At 56.1% G+C, this 14,368-nt stretch overlaps 1 protein-coding gene across 1 annotated transcript; it reads right to left on the bottom strand.

The window, feature by feature from the left end:
* Window positions 1-1,225: 1,225 nt before the first annotated feature.
* Window positions 1,226-12,415, bottom strand: ECHS1 (enoyl-CoA hydratase, short chain 1). The gene is made up of 8 exons (XM_003275487.3): window positions 12,261-12,415; window positions 9,515-9,712; window positions 8,862-8,989; window positions 8,048-8,147; window positions 5,572-5,676; window positions 4,729-4,848; window positions 3,415-3,482; window positions 1,226-1,708 (listed from the first exon to the last, which is right to left on the bottom strand). Exons 1-8 carry the CDS (start codon window positions 12,346-12,348, stop codon window positions 1,643-1,645), a joined length of 873 nt encoding a protein of 290 aa, XP_003275535.2. The 5' UTR covers window positions 12,349-12,415; the 3' UTR covers window positions 1,226-1,642.
* Between the last annotated feature and the right edge of the window lie 1,953 nt (window positions 12,416-14,368).

Raw genomic sequence — 14,368 nt, 5'->3', positions numbered from 1 at the left:
TGTGCGTGTGCGGGGGTGTGTGCGTGTGTGTGTGCGTGTGTGCGTGCGTGTGCGGGGGTGTGTGCGTGTGCGGGGGTGTGTGCGTGTGCAGGGTGTGTGCGTGTGCGGGGGTGTGTGCGTGTGGGGGTGTGCGTGGGGGGTGTGTGCGTGTGCGGGGGGTGTGTGCGTGTGGCGGGGGGGTGTGTGGCGTGTGGGTGGTGCGGGGGGTGTGTGCGGGGGGGTGTGTGCGGTGGCGGGGGTGTGTGCGTGTGTGCGGGGGTGTGTGCGTGTGCGGGGGTGTGTGCGTGTGCGGGGGTGTGTGCGTGTGCGGGGGTGTGTGCGTGTGGGGGGGTGTGTGCGGTGTGCGGGGGGGGTGTGTGCGTGTGCGGGGTGTGTGCGTGTGTGCGGGGGTGTGTGCGTGTGCGGGGGTGTGTGCGTGTGCGGGGTGTGTGCGTGTGTGCGGGGGTGTGTGCGTGTGCGGGGGTGGGGTGGGGGGGGTGTGCGTGTGCGGGGTGTGTGGGGGGGGGGGGGGGGGGGGGGGGGGGGGGGGGGTGGGGGGGGGGTGGGGGGGGGGGTGTGTGCGGGGGGGGGGGGGGGGGGGGGGGGGGGGGGGGGGGGGGGGGGGGGGGGGTGTGCGGGGTGTGTGCGTGGGGGTGTGTGCGTGTGGGGGGGGGGGGGGGGGGGGGGGGGGGGGGGGGTGTGTGCGTGTGCGGGGGGGGGGTGTGTGGTGGTGTGCGGGGGTGTGTGCGTGTGCAGGGGTGTGTGCGTGTGCGGGGGTGTGTGCGTGTGCAGGGGTGTGTGCGTGTGTGCAGGGTGTGTGCGTGTGCGGGGGTGTGTGCGTGTGTGCAGGGGTGTGTGCGGGTGTGCGGGGGGGTGGTGGTGGCGGGGGGGGGGGGGGGGGGCGGGGGGGGGGGGGGGGGGGGTGGGGGGGGGGGGGGGGGGGGGGGGGGGGGGGGGGGGGGGTGCGGGGGGGGTGTGCGGGGGGTGGGTGTGCGGTGTGTGCGGGGGGTGTGTGCGTGGTGCGGGGGGGGTGGGGTGTGGGGGTGGTGCGGGGGGTGTGTGCGTGCGTGCACAGAAGTCTCTAGGAAGCCACAAACCCAGCTGTTCACAGTGGCTACCCTGGAAGTATGATGTGAGGCAACTTACTATACGAACTTGTTTTGTTTGAATGTTGTTCCTTACAGTGAAAAAACAAAAAAGTTTAAGAAAACAACCGACACGACAGAATACTCATTCCAGACGTGACTACAGGGCATGATGTAATCTGAATCACCATCACTTGAATCAGCAGAGCATCTGTGTGAAGGCAGCATACGGTGTTTCCCTCAGAGCAGCCCCATTCCTCAGCGGCAGGGACACAAGGACCCGCAGGCCCTGCTTTCCGTCCGAGCACAGCATGCCCAGAGGGACCAGCGGGGGCTCCTCAGCAGAATTTTAGATTTGGAAGAAGGTGCTCCAGTCAGGATGCGAACACGGACCCTCACAGGCTGGGTGAAAAAGGCTGTCATGCTGTGAGAGGTCGGGCCGTGACCATGCAGCAATCGGAGAGAAACTGCACACCACGGACACTGCTCTTGAAAAGAGGATGATTTACTTGCTTCTAAAACTGACAGGCTGCACTTGTCCTCTCCAAGCAGAGGTGTGAGGCAGGGGCAGCTGGTTCTCACTGGTCTTTGAAGTTGGCCTTTCTCTTTTCCACAAACGCGGTCATACCTTCTTTCCGGTCATCCTGGTAGGAAAAGGAACAGAAACAGAGCTGGACACGCAGTCTCCTCACAGAGCCTGATGCCAATGTCCATCCGTGTCTCCCTGGCCCTGACTCACTCATGCTCACAGGGGCCCAGGGGGCCGGGGAGGGGACTCAGCGGCAGGAACACCTGCCCAATCAGAGCGGGGCCTGGGCGCGGGGATTTTCACCGCCTCTCTTCACCAGTCTAGGTGACGGTCATCCAGGGGCCACTGTGAATGTCCAAGAAGCTCACATCTAAAGAGCCTCGGATGCACCCATCTTGGTCACTCACCAAGTCATCAACTGGATGATAGGTGACCTGTATCGGGGCTACTCTGTGTTGGAGTAGGACATGAGAACTCAACTCTGCATCTGCTTTTCTTACACTGTGTGCACGTGTCCCCAGGTGTGCGTGCACACACACACATGCATCTGTACCCCTTCCTCAGGTGCCCAAACCACTTTTAATTTTTATTTTATAGAACAATTAAAACACCAAAGTATGACTTTCTCCCAGTGAAAGACATGAATTAAAATGGTAATCTGGCCGGGTGCAGTGGCTCACGCCTATAATCCCAGCACTGTGGGAGGCTGAGGCAGGCAGATCACTTGAGGTCAGGAGTTCAAGACCAGCCTGGCCAACATGGTGAAACTCTGTCTCTACTAAAAATACAAAAATTAGCCAGGAGTGGTGGTGGGCACCTGTAATCCCAGCTACTCGGGAGGCTGAAGCAGGAGAATCACTTGAACCCAGGAGGCAGATGTTGCAGTGAGCTGAGATCTCACCACTGCATTCCAGCATGAATGACAGAGCAAGACTCTGCCTCAAAGGGAAAAAAATAAAAATTATGATGGTAATTAGTGGGATTACTTTAAGTTACTGGCAGAAATCTTATAAAATATTGCTCTAAAGCTTCAGCTTATCTTATTAGAATACATTTGAGCCTATTCCAAATAATTGGAATGATCTAAAAAAATCATGGGTAAAATGAATTACATTTTTTTTTTTCAGACAGAGTCTCACTCTGTCGCCCAGGCTGGAGTGCAGTGGCGTGATCTCGGCTCACTGTAACCTCCGCCTCCGGGGTCAAGCGATTCTCCTGCCTCAACCTCCAGAGTAGATGGGATTACAGGCACCTGCCACCACACCTGGCTAAGTTTTTTGGATTTTTTAGTAGAGACGGGTTTCGCCATGTTGCCCAGGCTGGTTTCGAACTCCTGAGCTCAGGCAATCCACCCACCTCGGCCTCCCAAAGTGCTGGGATTACAGGTGTGAGCCACTGCGCCCGGCCTCATTTTTTAAAAAAGTGTTTTTTTTGAGACGGGGTCTTGCTTTGCTGCCCAGTTGGACTCCAACGACCCGCCTCAGCCTCCCAGGAAGCTGGGGCTACGGATGCTCGACACCCGCCTGGCTGAAACTGCATTTTCAATAAAGGAGCTGCTTGAGGATGCAATTCATAGACCTCACATAACAGGAAAAACAAGAAAAGCCCCTGTAAGGTTTCTGTACTTTTGAACTTCCACATGCTCTACTTTTTTCCTAACATCAAGACCCACTGATAGAGCAAATCTGATCTCGTTAAAGGTGAGGCTGGCAGTTCTGACCAGAAAGAAACCATACTTAATGATAAAATTTAAAAGGAAATTCCCAGCAACTTGTGTGACTGCAATTTGCTTGATTCTCCGGTTGAACACTGTTTACTCACGGTGGCAAAGGTTGAATAAAAGAGTTTCTTCTCCAACTTACTTCCTTCTGTTAATGTCATTTCAAAAGCTGAAAAACAAAGTCCCAGAGTTATGAACGGAGATATTACATGCAGAACTTTTCCTGCATGGTGACAGGAAGCCTTCCTCACTGAGCCATGCACAACTGTGCTTTCGATGCGGCCCTGCCCTGCGCAGGCTTCCATGGTGCCGCCCTTCTCGAAGGCAATGCCCCAGTGGAGACCTGGCAGAACCAACAGCGCTCCTATGGCCCCCGAACGTCAGCGCTCCCAGGGCCCCAAGAAGGGAGAGGAACTGGATGAAAGGTGAGATGGCAAACTGTGCCCTTGAGGAGAGGCTGTGAGGCAGCAACGGGGCTGCAAACAGAGAAAAATAACCAAGGATGAAAACCAGGAAGGACAGCACGGGAGCCAGAGCTGGGCTCGGCCGGCACCAAGAATGCCTTTGGCTCTGCTCATTCCAGGCCCCTTCTTTGCACGAGGCCAAGCAGAGCAGATCCGGGTGCGCAGATGGAGGAAGGCGCTGTGGTTCCAGGGCTGGTGAAGGCATCCTCTCCGAGGGGAGCACGACCTTGCCAAACGCCTTGGGCGACAGCAGCCTCCATTTTTTCAAAATGCTCTCCTCACCGTATCCTGCCTCAAGCCAATGGCAAGCCGGGGGCACGGCCACACCCTCGAGATAAACGTACTCAGAGAGGTTAGGGGACCTGCCTGGGGCCACCCGCACCTATCTGGACTCAACCAGCTAACAACCATCTCATTCCGCATGCTGAGAATAAACTGTGACATTAAAACTTGAGCATTTCTGAGGAGGGGAAGTTCAGATCCACTTCCCTGGCAGAGGGAGAACTAAAAGGGATCCAGGCCAAGAATGAACAGCGTGGCGCTGGCCTGCAAGCCTGCGTAGCCACCTGCCAGGCACACACGCAGCCACCAACCCCAGGTCCTGAGAGGTGAACCGAGCCTCCCCATGGGCGAGACCACTCTACTTTTGGGACCTCTGCTCCCTTCTCAGCCTTTCCCTGCCATGGCCAGCTCTGTACTGCCCTCACCTCCCGGGCCTGGCTCAGTTCTTGGGCCCTGGTACAAAGGGGAGCTGGGAACATCTCAGCAGAGTTCCTGAGTGTGTGACCAGAAACCACAACTCTACAGACAGCAGAACTGAGACACTGAGAACCATTTCTGCCCAGGAGGGCTTAAGGTATATTCATTTGGAGCCAGAAAGCCTGCTGCTCAGGAATACTCCTGACAGCCACGGAGACTTCTCCAGTTTCTCTTCCTGGCGGGATCCCCTACCTGCATTCACTGATTCTTTGGCCATCGCTACTATAATTTTAGAATTGCTGGCAATTTTTTCTGCACACTGGATGGCTTCTTCCACCAGTGTCTCAACAGGACAAATCTTGCTCACAAGACCTGAAACACAAGAAAGTCGATGAGTGATGTGCAGAAACAGCACTTGTCTATTCCTTCTCGAGTGGGTGGCTGCCGGGAGCAGCGTGGCTGGAGCACCCCAGCCTCTGGACGCTAAGCAAGGGCGGCTTCCACCCAGGAAGTGCCGCACGTGCCCCTTCCTGAGTGCTGAGTGCTCTTGGCACCGCGGTCACTGTGCTCTCAGACATGTGGGCCAGGCTGTCCACAGCTCCGACGGCAGAGGCAGCCAGACACGGGGACAGTGATCACCAACAGGGCAGTGGGAGGACCGGCCACTGAGGCCTGGAGATGCCTGTTGCTTACACTGGACTTTGGGGATGCAACTGCTGGGCTGTTATTCTGTACCAGATACTTACATGTGGTTCCACTTCCGTACATACAGTACTTCAAGATGTAGAAACAAAAGGCAGTCAGTCTTCTCCCAGGTCCTCAGGACCCAAAAGCTCATGCAACCACCATGGGGACACCTGGATGCCACCCGGGGTTTCTGTGGGGCTCCCACGAGGGGGACACCTGGATGCCACCCGGGGTTACTGTGGGGCTCCCACAAGGGGGACACCTGGATGCCGCCTGGGGTTACTGTGGGGCTCCCTCGAGGGGGACACCTGGATGCCGCCTGGGGTTACTGTGGGGCTCCCGCGAGGGGGACACCTGGATGCCGCCTGGGGTTTCCATGTGGCTCTTGCGGGCAGCCCCAACCCATACCTGCTTGCTTGGCGTCCTGGGCTGAGATCCGGTCACCGGTGAGGACCATCTCCATCGCCAGCGACTTCCCAACAGTACGGGTAAGTCTCTGGGTGCCACCTGCACCTGCAGGGAGGGGCTGGTCATGGCTGGCACTGTGATGAGTGAACCCAAGAAGACATCACAGCTGTGCAGCCAGCAAGTTCCAAGGGGCTTAGGATAGGCCCTGAGACAAGGTCCAGGGGTCAGAGGCCTGGCAGCACAAGAGCCCAGGAACATCAGGGGCAGCAGCCCCTTTTCAAGCTCAGGCCCCACATCTGGTGCTCCCCTGTGGGCAAAGGATTACCCAGGTGCCGAGGCAAGAGACTGAAGACACAAACTGTTTTGGTATAATAAAGAAAACAGAATAACAATAGGCATAATACAAATTAGATATAGAGATGATCATGGACAATTATCAATCATTATTATAAACATTATTAATCATTAGCTTTTATATTACTCTTTGTTCCATTACTATATAACCTGGGAATAACCGGCGGGTACAGGGTCAGGTGCTGAAGGGACATTGTGAGAAGTGACCTAGAAGGCAAGAGGTGAGCCCTCTGTCATGCCCGCATAAGGGCCGCTTGAGGGCTCCTTGGTCAAGCGGTAACGCCAGTGTCTGGGAAGGCACCTGTTACTCAGCAGACCGCAAAAGGGAGTCTGCCTTTCCTTGGAGGAGTCAGAGAACACTCTGCTCCACCAGCTTCTTGTGGGAGGCTGGATATTATCCAGGCCTGTCCGCAGTCATCCAGAGGCCTAAACCCCTCCCTGTGGTGCTTCAATGTTCACACTCCTTGTCCACTTTCATGCTCCTCCCGTACTCCTGGTTCCTCTTTGAAGTTCGTAGCAGATAGCGGAAGAAGAAATAGTGAAAGTCTTAAAGTCTTTGATCTTTCTTGTAAGGGCATAGAAGAAAATGCTGACGTTTGCTGCCTTCTCTCTGCTTCAGCTACCTAAGAGGGAAGGGCCCCCTGTCCTAAGATCACGTGACTTGCTTCACCTTGTCAATCACTTAGAAGATCCACCCTCCTTACCCTGCCCCCTTGTCTTGTATGCAATAAATATTAGCACACCCAGCCATTCGAGGCCACTACCGGTCTCTGCCTCTTGATGGTACTGGTTCCCCAGGCCCAGCTGCTTTTTCTTTATCTCTGTCTTGCGTCTTTATTTCTTACAATCTCTCCTCTCCACACACGGGGAGAACACCCGCTAAGCCCCATAGGGCTGGACCCAACACTCCCCTAACACCCTGACATTGGATCAAGGTGGTGGCTCTGTGGGGCCCTCCCCAGCCTCTGTGGTCAACATATTAGAAGCTTATAGGCCACCCTGACCCCAGGCACTGGTCCCTTATAGTAGCAGCTGTTCTAGGGATCAGACCCTAAACAAACGCACCAAGCTCACAGCTCAAGGCCTTAGAATCAGCCTGGTCAAATTCAGAAGGCAGCGAAGGGCGCCCTGAGTGCAGCTGCTCCCCTCAGGGTCTCAGCTCCCTCCTGGCTGCTCGGCCTGGGCCCACCCTTCCTACCAGGCCCACCCTCAGGGTCTCAGCTTCCTCCTGGCTGCTCGGCCTGGGCCCACCCTTCCTACCGGTCCACCCTCAGGGTCTGAGCTCCTTGCTGGCTGCTCAGCCTGGGCCCACCCTTCCTACCAGGAGGACCCTGGGGTTAGAGGGTGTTTCTCTCTGCCAAGAGCCCAGGCCCTTCTCACGGGCCTGGGTGGGGGGTCTGACTCCCCACCCTGAACTCAGGCCATGTGACCTCCATGGCCAGTGAGACGGCAGTGGGCAGAGCTCCCAGTGCCACCCAGGGTCACCATGTTCTCTCTCTGCCATGGACATGAATCACAAGCAAGAACTGTCATGGTTAGAAGCCAGTGTTGGCCGGGCGCGGTGGCTCACGCTTGTAATCCCAGCACTTTGGGAGGCCGAGGTGGGCGGATCATGAGGTCAGGAGATCGAGACCACGGTGAAACCCTGTCTCTACTAAAAATACAAAAAAAATTAGCCGGGCGTGGTGGTGGGCGCCTGTGGTCCCAGCTACTCGGAGAGGCTGAGGCAGGAGAATGGCGTGAACCCCGGGAGGCGGAGCTTGCAGTGAGCCGAGATTGCGCCACTGCACTCCAGCCTGGGGGACAGAGCGAGACTCCGTCTCAAAAAAAAAAAAAAAAAAAAGAAGCCAGTGTTACCCAGGACCAGCCTCTCCCAACACCATCAGATGTGGGACCCAGGCACAGTCACAGGAGCCAGACACAGTCCCAGGACTCTGAGGCTCCCCCCAAGCTCTGTCACAACCACTCTAGCCTCTGTGGCTATCCACAGAGGGACCACTGACCAGACATGGGGCTGCCCATCCAGGGCCTCTGGTCAGATATGAGCTGTGGGCCCTGAGACACAGGCAGATTTTGAGTAATTACCTAAGGCATCTATGCCAGAGACAGTGTCACTCTTTACCTGGGATGGTTCCTAGTAAAATCTCCGGCTGTGCAAACTGGGCCTTCTCACCGGCATAGATGATATCACACATCATGGCAAGCTCACAGCCCCCGCCAAACTGTAAAACATTTGGCATCAGGAGAGTCTTACCAGGGGAACCCAGTCAGAAATCACTGCTTGCTTATTCAAATTTTCCATTTAAAAGAAACAGTGTTGGGGGTATGGCAAAGACTAACATAGTGGCACCAAACTAGATAATTGCTATGATAAGTTAACTACAGATGGTTGATGCTGTTTACCAGGGGCTGGCAAACATTCTGTAAAGGGCCATGAGGGTCTTACAGGCTCTGCTGTCACGACTCAACTCTGCTGCTGTGGCCGAAATGCAGCCAGAGACTAGGTGCACAGGTGGGTGTGGCTGTGCCGAGAAAACTCCATCCGCAGACCCCTGGCTTACACGGAAGGGAGCGTCATGAAATGATCACATTGCTTCCCTATAGGCCAAGATCAGTCTCAGCACTGCAAATAGTCCCAGGACACAGAGCTTTTAAGGGGAGCAAAAGAAGCGAGTTTATAGACGTAGCCAAAGCCAACACCTCTCTTCCAAAAGGCTTGCTGGGGAGAAGCTATCAGGTGAACAGCCATGAAAAAAGCAGATGTCAGGAGATGTCCTCTCCACACAGTTCCTGGCTCGTTAGCACCATGAGGCAGGAAAGGAGGCTGCTGGCCTGGGAACTAAAGGCCTCTTCAAAATAAAAATCTGTTATGCTGTGTATGCACAGCACAGTTCCTTCAACCACGAGAGGAGGAGACTCTTGGCAGCAACACTCACGGCATAGCCATTGACAGCAGCGATGACTGGCTTCTTGACCTGGGCGAGGTGGTCCCAGTGCTTCAAGAACTTGCTGGAGTAACAGTCCTGGAAACTCAGGTTCTGCATTTCCTTGATATCAGCTCCAGCTAGCAGAAGTGGAAAGGAGGTTCCGGTTAGCGGAGAGCAGACAGCCCACCCGTCCTATATCCCCCAGACCAACAAGGAGCTTCGGAGCGCACCAGACACAGGCACTGGGGTTGCTGGGCACGGCTGACACCAGGCCATGTGGACAGCTGTAGGGACGCTGTAATGCCAGCTATAACAGAAGTCACGCAGAGGGGCCCTGGGGCAGGCGGCAGGTGCGAGGGAGGCGCCCACAGAGGCTGGGCATATTCTCAGGGCATAAGCCCTCGACACACACAAAGCCTGACTGCCAAGGACCTAAACCCCTTTGAAGAAGCTATTTTGCTGGTGGAGCACGTGCGGCTCCGGCATACACAAAGCTGCTCATGCAAGCCGTTCCCATGACCGTCTTCACTCGACATTTGAGGAAGTCCCCAGTCGCGTGCCTCTGCCATCACAGAGGTGCAAGTCTGTCTGGAGGTTTCTCCCAAGGCCACACGTGCCTCCCACGTCTGCCCAGACACAAAGGCCTTCGCTGCTGCGTGTACCTGCAAAGGCCTTATCCCCGCCGGTGACGACAATGGCCCCCACGGCCGGGTCCTCCTCGAAGGCCTTCAGGGCCTGGTTGAGCTCGTCAATCAGGCCATCGCAAAGTGCGTTGAGGGCCTTGGGGCGGTTCAGTTGGATCAACCCCACAGTGTTATTCTTCCCTCTTTTTTCTGCGATGATGTACTCAAAGTTAGCACCTAGAGCAAGAAGGCAAAAAGGGGTATCAAACTGGGGAGAGTGGGGGAAGGGATGTGGCCCCACCGGTGGATACAGTGTGACCCCAAGAGGCCCTCTGAGGGCTCCCTGCCCAGTCCCCAGTGGCTCCAGGTGTAGCTCTCAGCCACAAGGATAGATGGTAGCCTTGGGCCATTGTCTCTGCTTTCACATGTGTTTGAACATGTCCCAAAGAAAATCCCCAGGCTGGGCGCGGTGGCTCATGCCTGTAATCCCAGCAATTTGGGAGGCCAAAGCGGGCGGATCACAAGGTCAGGAGATTGAGACCATCCTGGCTAACATGGTGAAACGCCATCTCTACCAAAAATACAAAAAATTAGCTGGGCGCGGTGGCTCACGCTTGTAATCCCAGCACTTTGGGAGGCCGAGGCGGGCGGATCACGAGGTCAGGAGATCGACACCACGGTGAAACCCCGTCTCTACTAAAAATACAAAAAATTAGCCGGGCGTGGTGGCGGGCGCCTGTAGTCCCAGCTACTCGGAGAGGCTGAGGCAGGAGAATGGCGTAAACCCGGGAGGCGGAGCTTGCAGTGAGCCGAGATTGCGCCACTGCACTCCAGCCTGGGCGACAGAGTGAGACTCCGTCTCAAAAAAAAAAAAAAAAAAAAAACAAAAAATTAGTCGGGTGTTGTGGCGGGCGCCTGTAGTCCCAGCTAGTCAGGAGGCTGAGGCAGGAGAATGGCGTGAACCCGGGAGGTGGAGCTTGCAGTGAGCTGAGATCACACCACTGCACTCCAGCCTGGGCGACAGAGTGAGACTCCGTCTCAAAAAAAAAAAAAAAAAAAAAGAAAAAAAGAAAAATCCCCAGCACAGAACACAGCCCACAGCCGCTTTCCTTCTCCTAATATGCCTTGGTCAGCTCTTCCCAGGACACCACACTGGAGACAGCCCTGGACTCTGCTGAGACAAGGCACCGGGAAACACCTTCTTTCAACAAATGCCAAGAGGTGAGGGGGTGTAAGCCAGCTCCTTGCACTTGGTTGGTAGTGGTCCCCCGGGCCCAGCTGCCTTTTATGTCTTGTGTCTTTATTTCTACACTCTCTCGTCGCCGCACACGGGGAGAGACCCACCGACCCTGTGGGGCTGGTCCCTACAAGAAGGTGAACCTGAAAAGACAAAGGTAGCCTGTGTGTTGGGTGCTTGCCTCTGTTAGTGGCAAAGCAGGGATCATAGTCCCTGTGCTATGGGTTTCGTTTTTTTTTTTTGTTTTTTTTGAGACTGAGTCTCATTCTATTGCCCAGGTTGGAGTGCAGTGGCGCAATCTCGGGTCACTGCGACCTCTGCCTACAGGGTTCAGGTGATTCTCCTGTCTCAGCCTCCCGAGTAGCTGGGACTACAGTCACACACCACCACACCCAGCTAATTTTTGTATTTTTAGTAGACATGGGGTTTCACCATGTTGGCCAAGGTGGTCTCAATGACCTCAGGTGATCCACCTGCCTCAGCCTCCCAAAGTGCTGGGATTATAGGCATGAGCCACTGTGCCCCGCTGTATCCTGTGAGTTTCTAGGGGTAACTGGAAGATCAGAAGTGAAGTGTCTGGCAGCAGTGCCTGCCATGCAAGATCCAGGAAAGGGTTGCTGTCAGGGTGGAGAAGCCGAAGGCCAAGGAGAGCTTAGGGATGAAACCAACACAACTCAGCGGTCCACTGGATACACAGGGTGAGGGAGGAAGAAGAAGCAAGAGTTCTTCCCCAGCCCAAGGCACGGCCCAAGATTCCTCAGATATTAGAGCCAGTGATGGCCGCTGGTGAATGGGGCCCCAGGTGAGCCACGAGGGAGGAAGAGGGCACCCCCTGTGGCTGGGGAGGAGGTGTCAGCTTTTCCCTTAGGACCCTCTGAGGGGCGGCCCTGGTCAGGAGGCACCCAGGACAAAATGTACCTGCATCTCCTGTTCTCGGGCTGGCCTGCTGCACAGGGGCTACACCTGCTCTTAGAGCCGAGGGAACACCTGGGATTTTCACAACCCCCACCATGCGCCCAGTTGGCCAGAGGTCTTGGCATTGGGGCAGTACCAGCCAGCCGCCGGGCCTCCCGCAGGGCGTGGCCTGGTGAGAGTGGCCTCCTGCAGAGCCAGGCGGGGGGTGGGGGTGCAGGCCAGGATCAGGTGGGTGGTGTCGGTGCGGGGTGGCGGGTGGTGGGGGGGTGTTAAGCCTGGGTCAGGCTGTGGGTGCGGGTCAGGTGGGGGGTGCAGCACTAGGCGAGGGGGGTGTTGCAGGCCTGAACCAGGCAGGGGCTGCGGGTCGGGGTCAGGTGGTAGGTGCGGAGTCAGGCAGGCGAGTGCGGAGTCAGGCCCTGGGGATGCGGGATCGGGCGGAAGAGGGCTGCCGGGCCAGGCCGGGGGTGCGGGGTCAGGTGGGGGGGTGCGGGGTCAGGCGGAGTGCGGTGCGGGTAGGGTTCAGGTGGGGGATGCGGGGTCAGGCGGGAGGCGGGTGCGGTCTGGGATCTGGTCTGGGCATACAGGTCGGAGTCAGGACGAGATTCGGGCCGCCAGCTCTCACCGCGCACTCACCCGAGGCGAAGGGACGCCACGCGGGAGAGCGAACCGAGGGCCTCAGCGGGCCGCGGACGCAGGAGAGCAGGACACGCAGGGCGGCCATGGCGCTCTGGACTACTCGCCCGGCCCCGCGGAGCCGCCCCCTCGCCCAGCCTTTCAGGGCTCGCTCCGCCCACAGGCCAGTGCCGCGAGACCAGGCGGCCCTCGCGAGATCAGCGCGAGCAGAGCAAGCGGCGCGCTCTCCACCAGGCCCCGCCCCAGGCCCCGCCCCCAGGCCCGAGCTGCCGCTCGCAGATCTAAGTCCGAGGGGCGTCCCCGGGACCCCGCCCTGGGCTGTGACCAGCGCCCTCCAGGCCCCACCGCAGTCGCCCGCGCCCCCGCCCCAGCCCTCGGGGTCCCAGCTGACCCCGGGGAGACCGCGCGGATGCGGAGGCGGAGGCAACGGCGGCGCCTGCCGGGCTCTGCGCCGCCTCCCCCGCCCGCCCGCGTCTGCAGCAGCAGACACAGCGCGCCCAGGCGCAGGGCCAGGGCACGGTGGCAGCGGCGTGGGCACTGAACGCCACATTAGGAAGAGTTTTATTTTCAAGTACACAGGACTTCAACAGATTTAAATAATAAAATTTTGATTCATTTAAATTATTTTATTTATAACTTTTAAATATCTAGACAAGTATTGTGGAGCATCCATTTGTGTACTTGCCCGGATTCTGCAAATGCCAGGGTGGAGATAATGCCAGGGTGGAGATAAAACCATCCTGGATAAAATGGAATGGAAAGCGAAACCGATATTGTGACTGGTGGAGGGTGTCCAGGTTCTTGACGTCTTGAACAAAGAACTGGACAAAACGCACAAAGCGAGGAAAGAAGGAAGCATCAACAAAAGCGAGATTTATGCAAAACAAAAGTGTGGCCAGGCGCGGTGGCTCAGGCCTGTAATCCCAGCACTTTGGGAGGCCAAGGCGGGCGGCAGATCACCTGAGGTCAGGAGTTTGAGACCAGCCTGGCCAACATGGTGAAAACCCCCTCTCTACTAAAAATACAAACATTAGCTGGGCATGGTGGTGCACGCCTGTGGTCTCGGTTACTCGGGAGGCTGAGGCAGGAGAATTGCTTGAATCCGGGAGGCCGAGGTTGCAGTGAGACGAGATCGCACCACTGCACTCCAGCTTGGGCGATAGGGCGAGACTTCATCTCAAAAAAGAAACAAGAAAAGAAAACGAAAATAACTCCACAGTGTGGGAGCGGCTGAGCATAGGGGCTCAAGAGCCCCGTTACAGATTTTTCTGGGGGTTTAAATACCCTCTAGAGGTTTCCATTGGTTTCTTGGTGTACGTCCTATGTAAATGGAGAGGACACTTTCTGTCATAGCGGAAGAGTTTCCATTTGATTTAGTTCTAGGGAGTCAGCATGAATTGGCCTCCAGACCCTGTTCTCCTGCCTCACTATGTTCAAGAAAATAATTCAATTCAAAGCAAAAATGAACACACAGCAAAATTTTATTTCAAGACTGAGGGTAAAATGGAGACATCTCATGTAAGTAGAAACAAATCAACAACAAACCTTTACTAAAAGACGCTCTACATTAGTGTAGTTAAACCTCTGGGACAGACAGGCCCAAAATGAAATGGCTCAAACAGAAAAGAGGTTTAATTCCTTCCTTCCTTCCTTCCTTCTCCTTCTCTTCTTTCCTTTCTTTCTTGGCTCGCTGTCACCCAGGCTGGAGTGCAGTGGTGTCATCTCGGCTCATTGTAGCTTGTGCCTCCTGGGTTCAAGCGATTCTCCTGCCTCAGCTTCCTGAGTAGTTGGGACTACAGGTGCTTACCACCATGCCCAGCTAATAGTTGTAGTTTTTTAGTAGAGTCGGGAGTTTTGCCATGTTGGCCAGGCTGTTCTTGAACTCCTGACCTCAAGTGATCCACCGGTCTTGGCCTCCCAAAGTGCTGGGATTACAAGAGTAGGCCACCGTGCCCGCCAAGAGGTTTCCTTTCTAATGACCCAGGAGGCCGGGCAGCTCCCGTCCTCCATCAAGTAATTTACCAACAAAAGCACAAGCAACAAAGGGAGAACATATGTAAATTGGATTTCACCAAAATTTAAAACTTTTATGTCTGAAAGGACACTAC

The sequence above is a fragment of the Nomascus leucogenys genome, chromosome 3 (assembly GCF_006542625.1).
Source record: "Nomascus leucogenys isolate Asia chromosome 3, Asia_NLE_v1, whole genome shotgun sequence".
Taxonomy (NCBI): domain Eukaryota; kingdom Metazoa; phylum Chordata; class Mammalia; order Primates; family Hylobatidae; genus Nomascus; species Nomascus leucogenys.
This window is presented reverse-complemented; position numbering and strand designations above follow the sequence as displayed.

Coding starts and splice junctions, on each gene's coding strand:
- ECHS1 (XM_003275487.3), bottom strand. CDS start 12,348: ATGGCCGCCCTGCGTGTCCTGCTCTCCTGCGTCCGCGGCCCGCTGAGG. Junction 8,148..8,861: donor CTGCTGTCAATGGCTATGCC/GTGAGTGTTGCT, acceptor AATGTTTTACAG/TTTGGCGGGGGCTGTGAGCT. Junction 1,709..3,414: donor TTTATTCAACCTTTGCCACC/GTGAGTAAACAG, acceptor TTTTCCTACCAG/GATGACCGGAAAGAAGGTAT.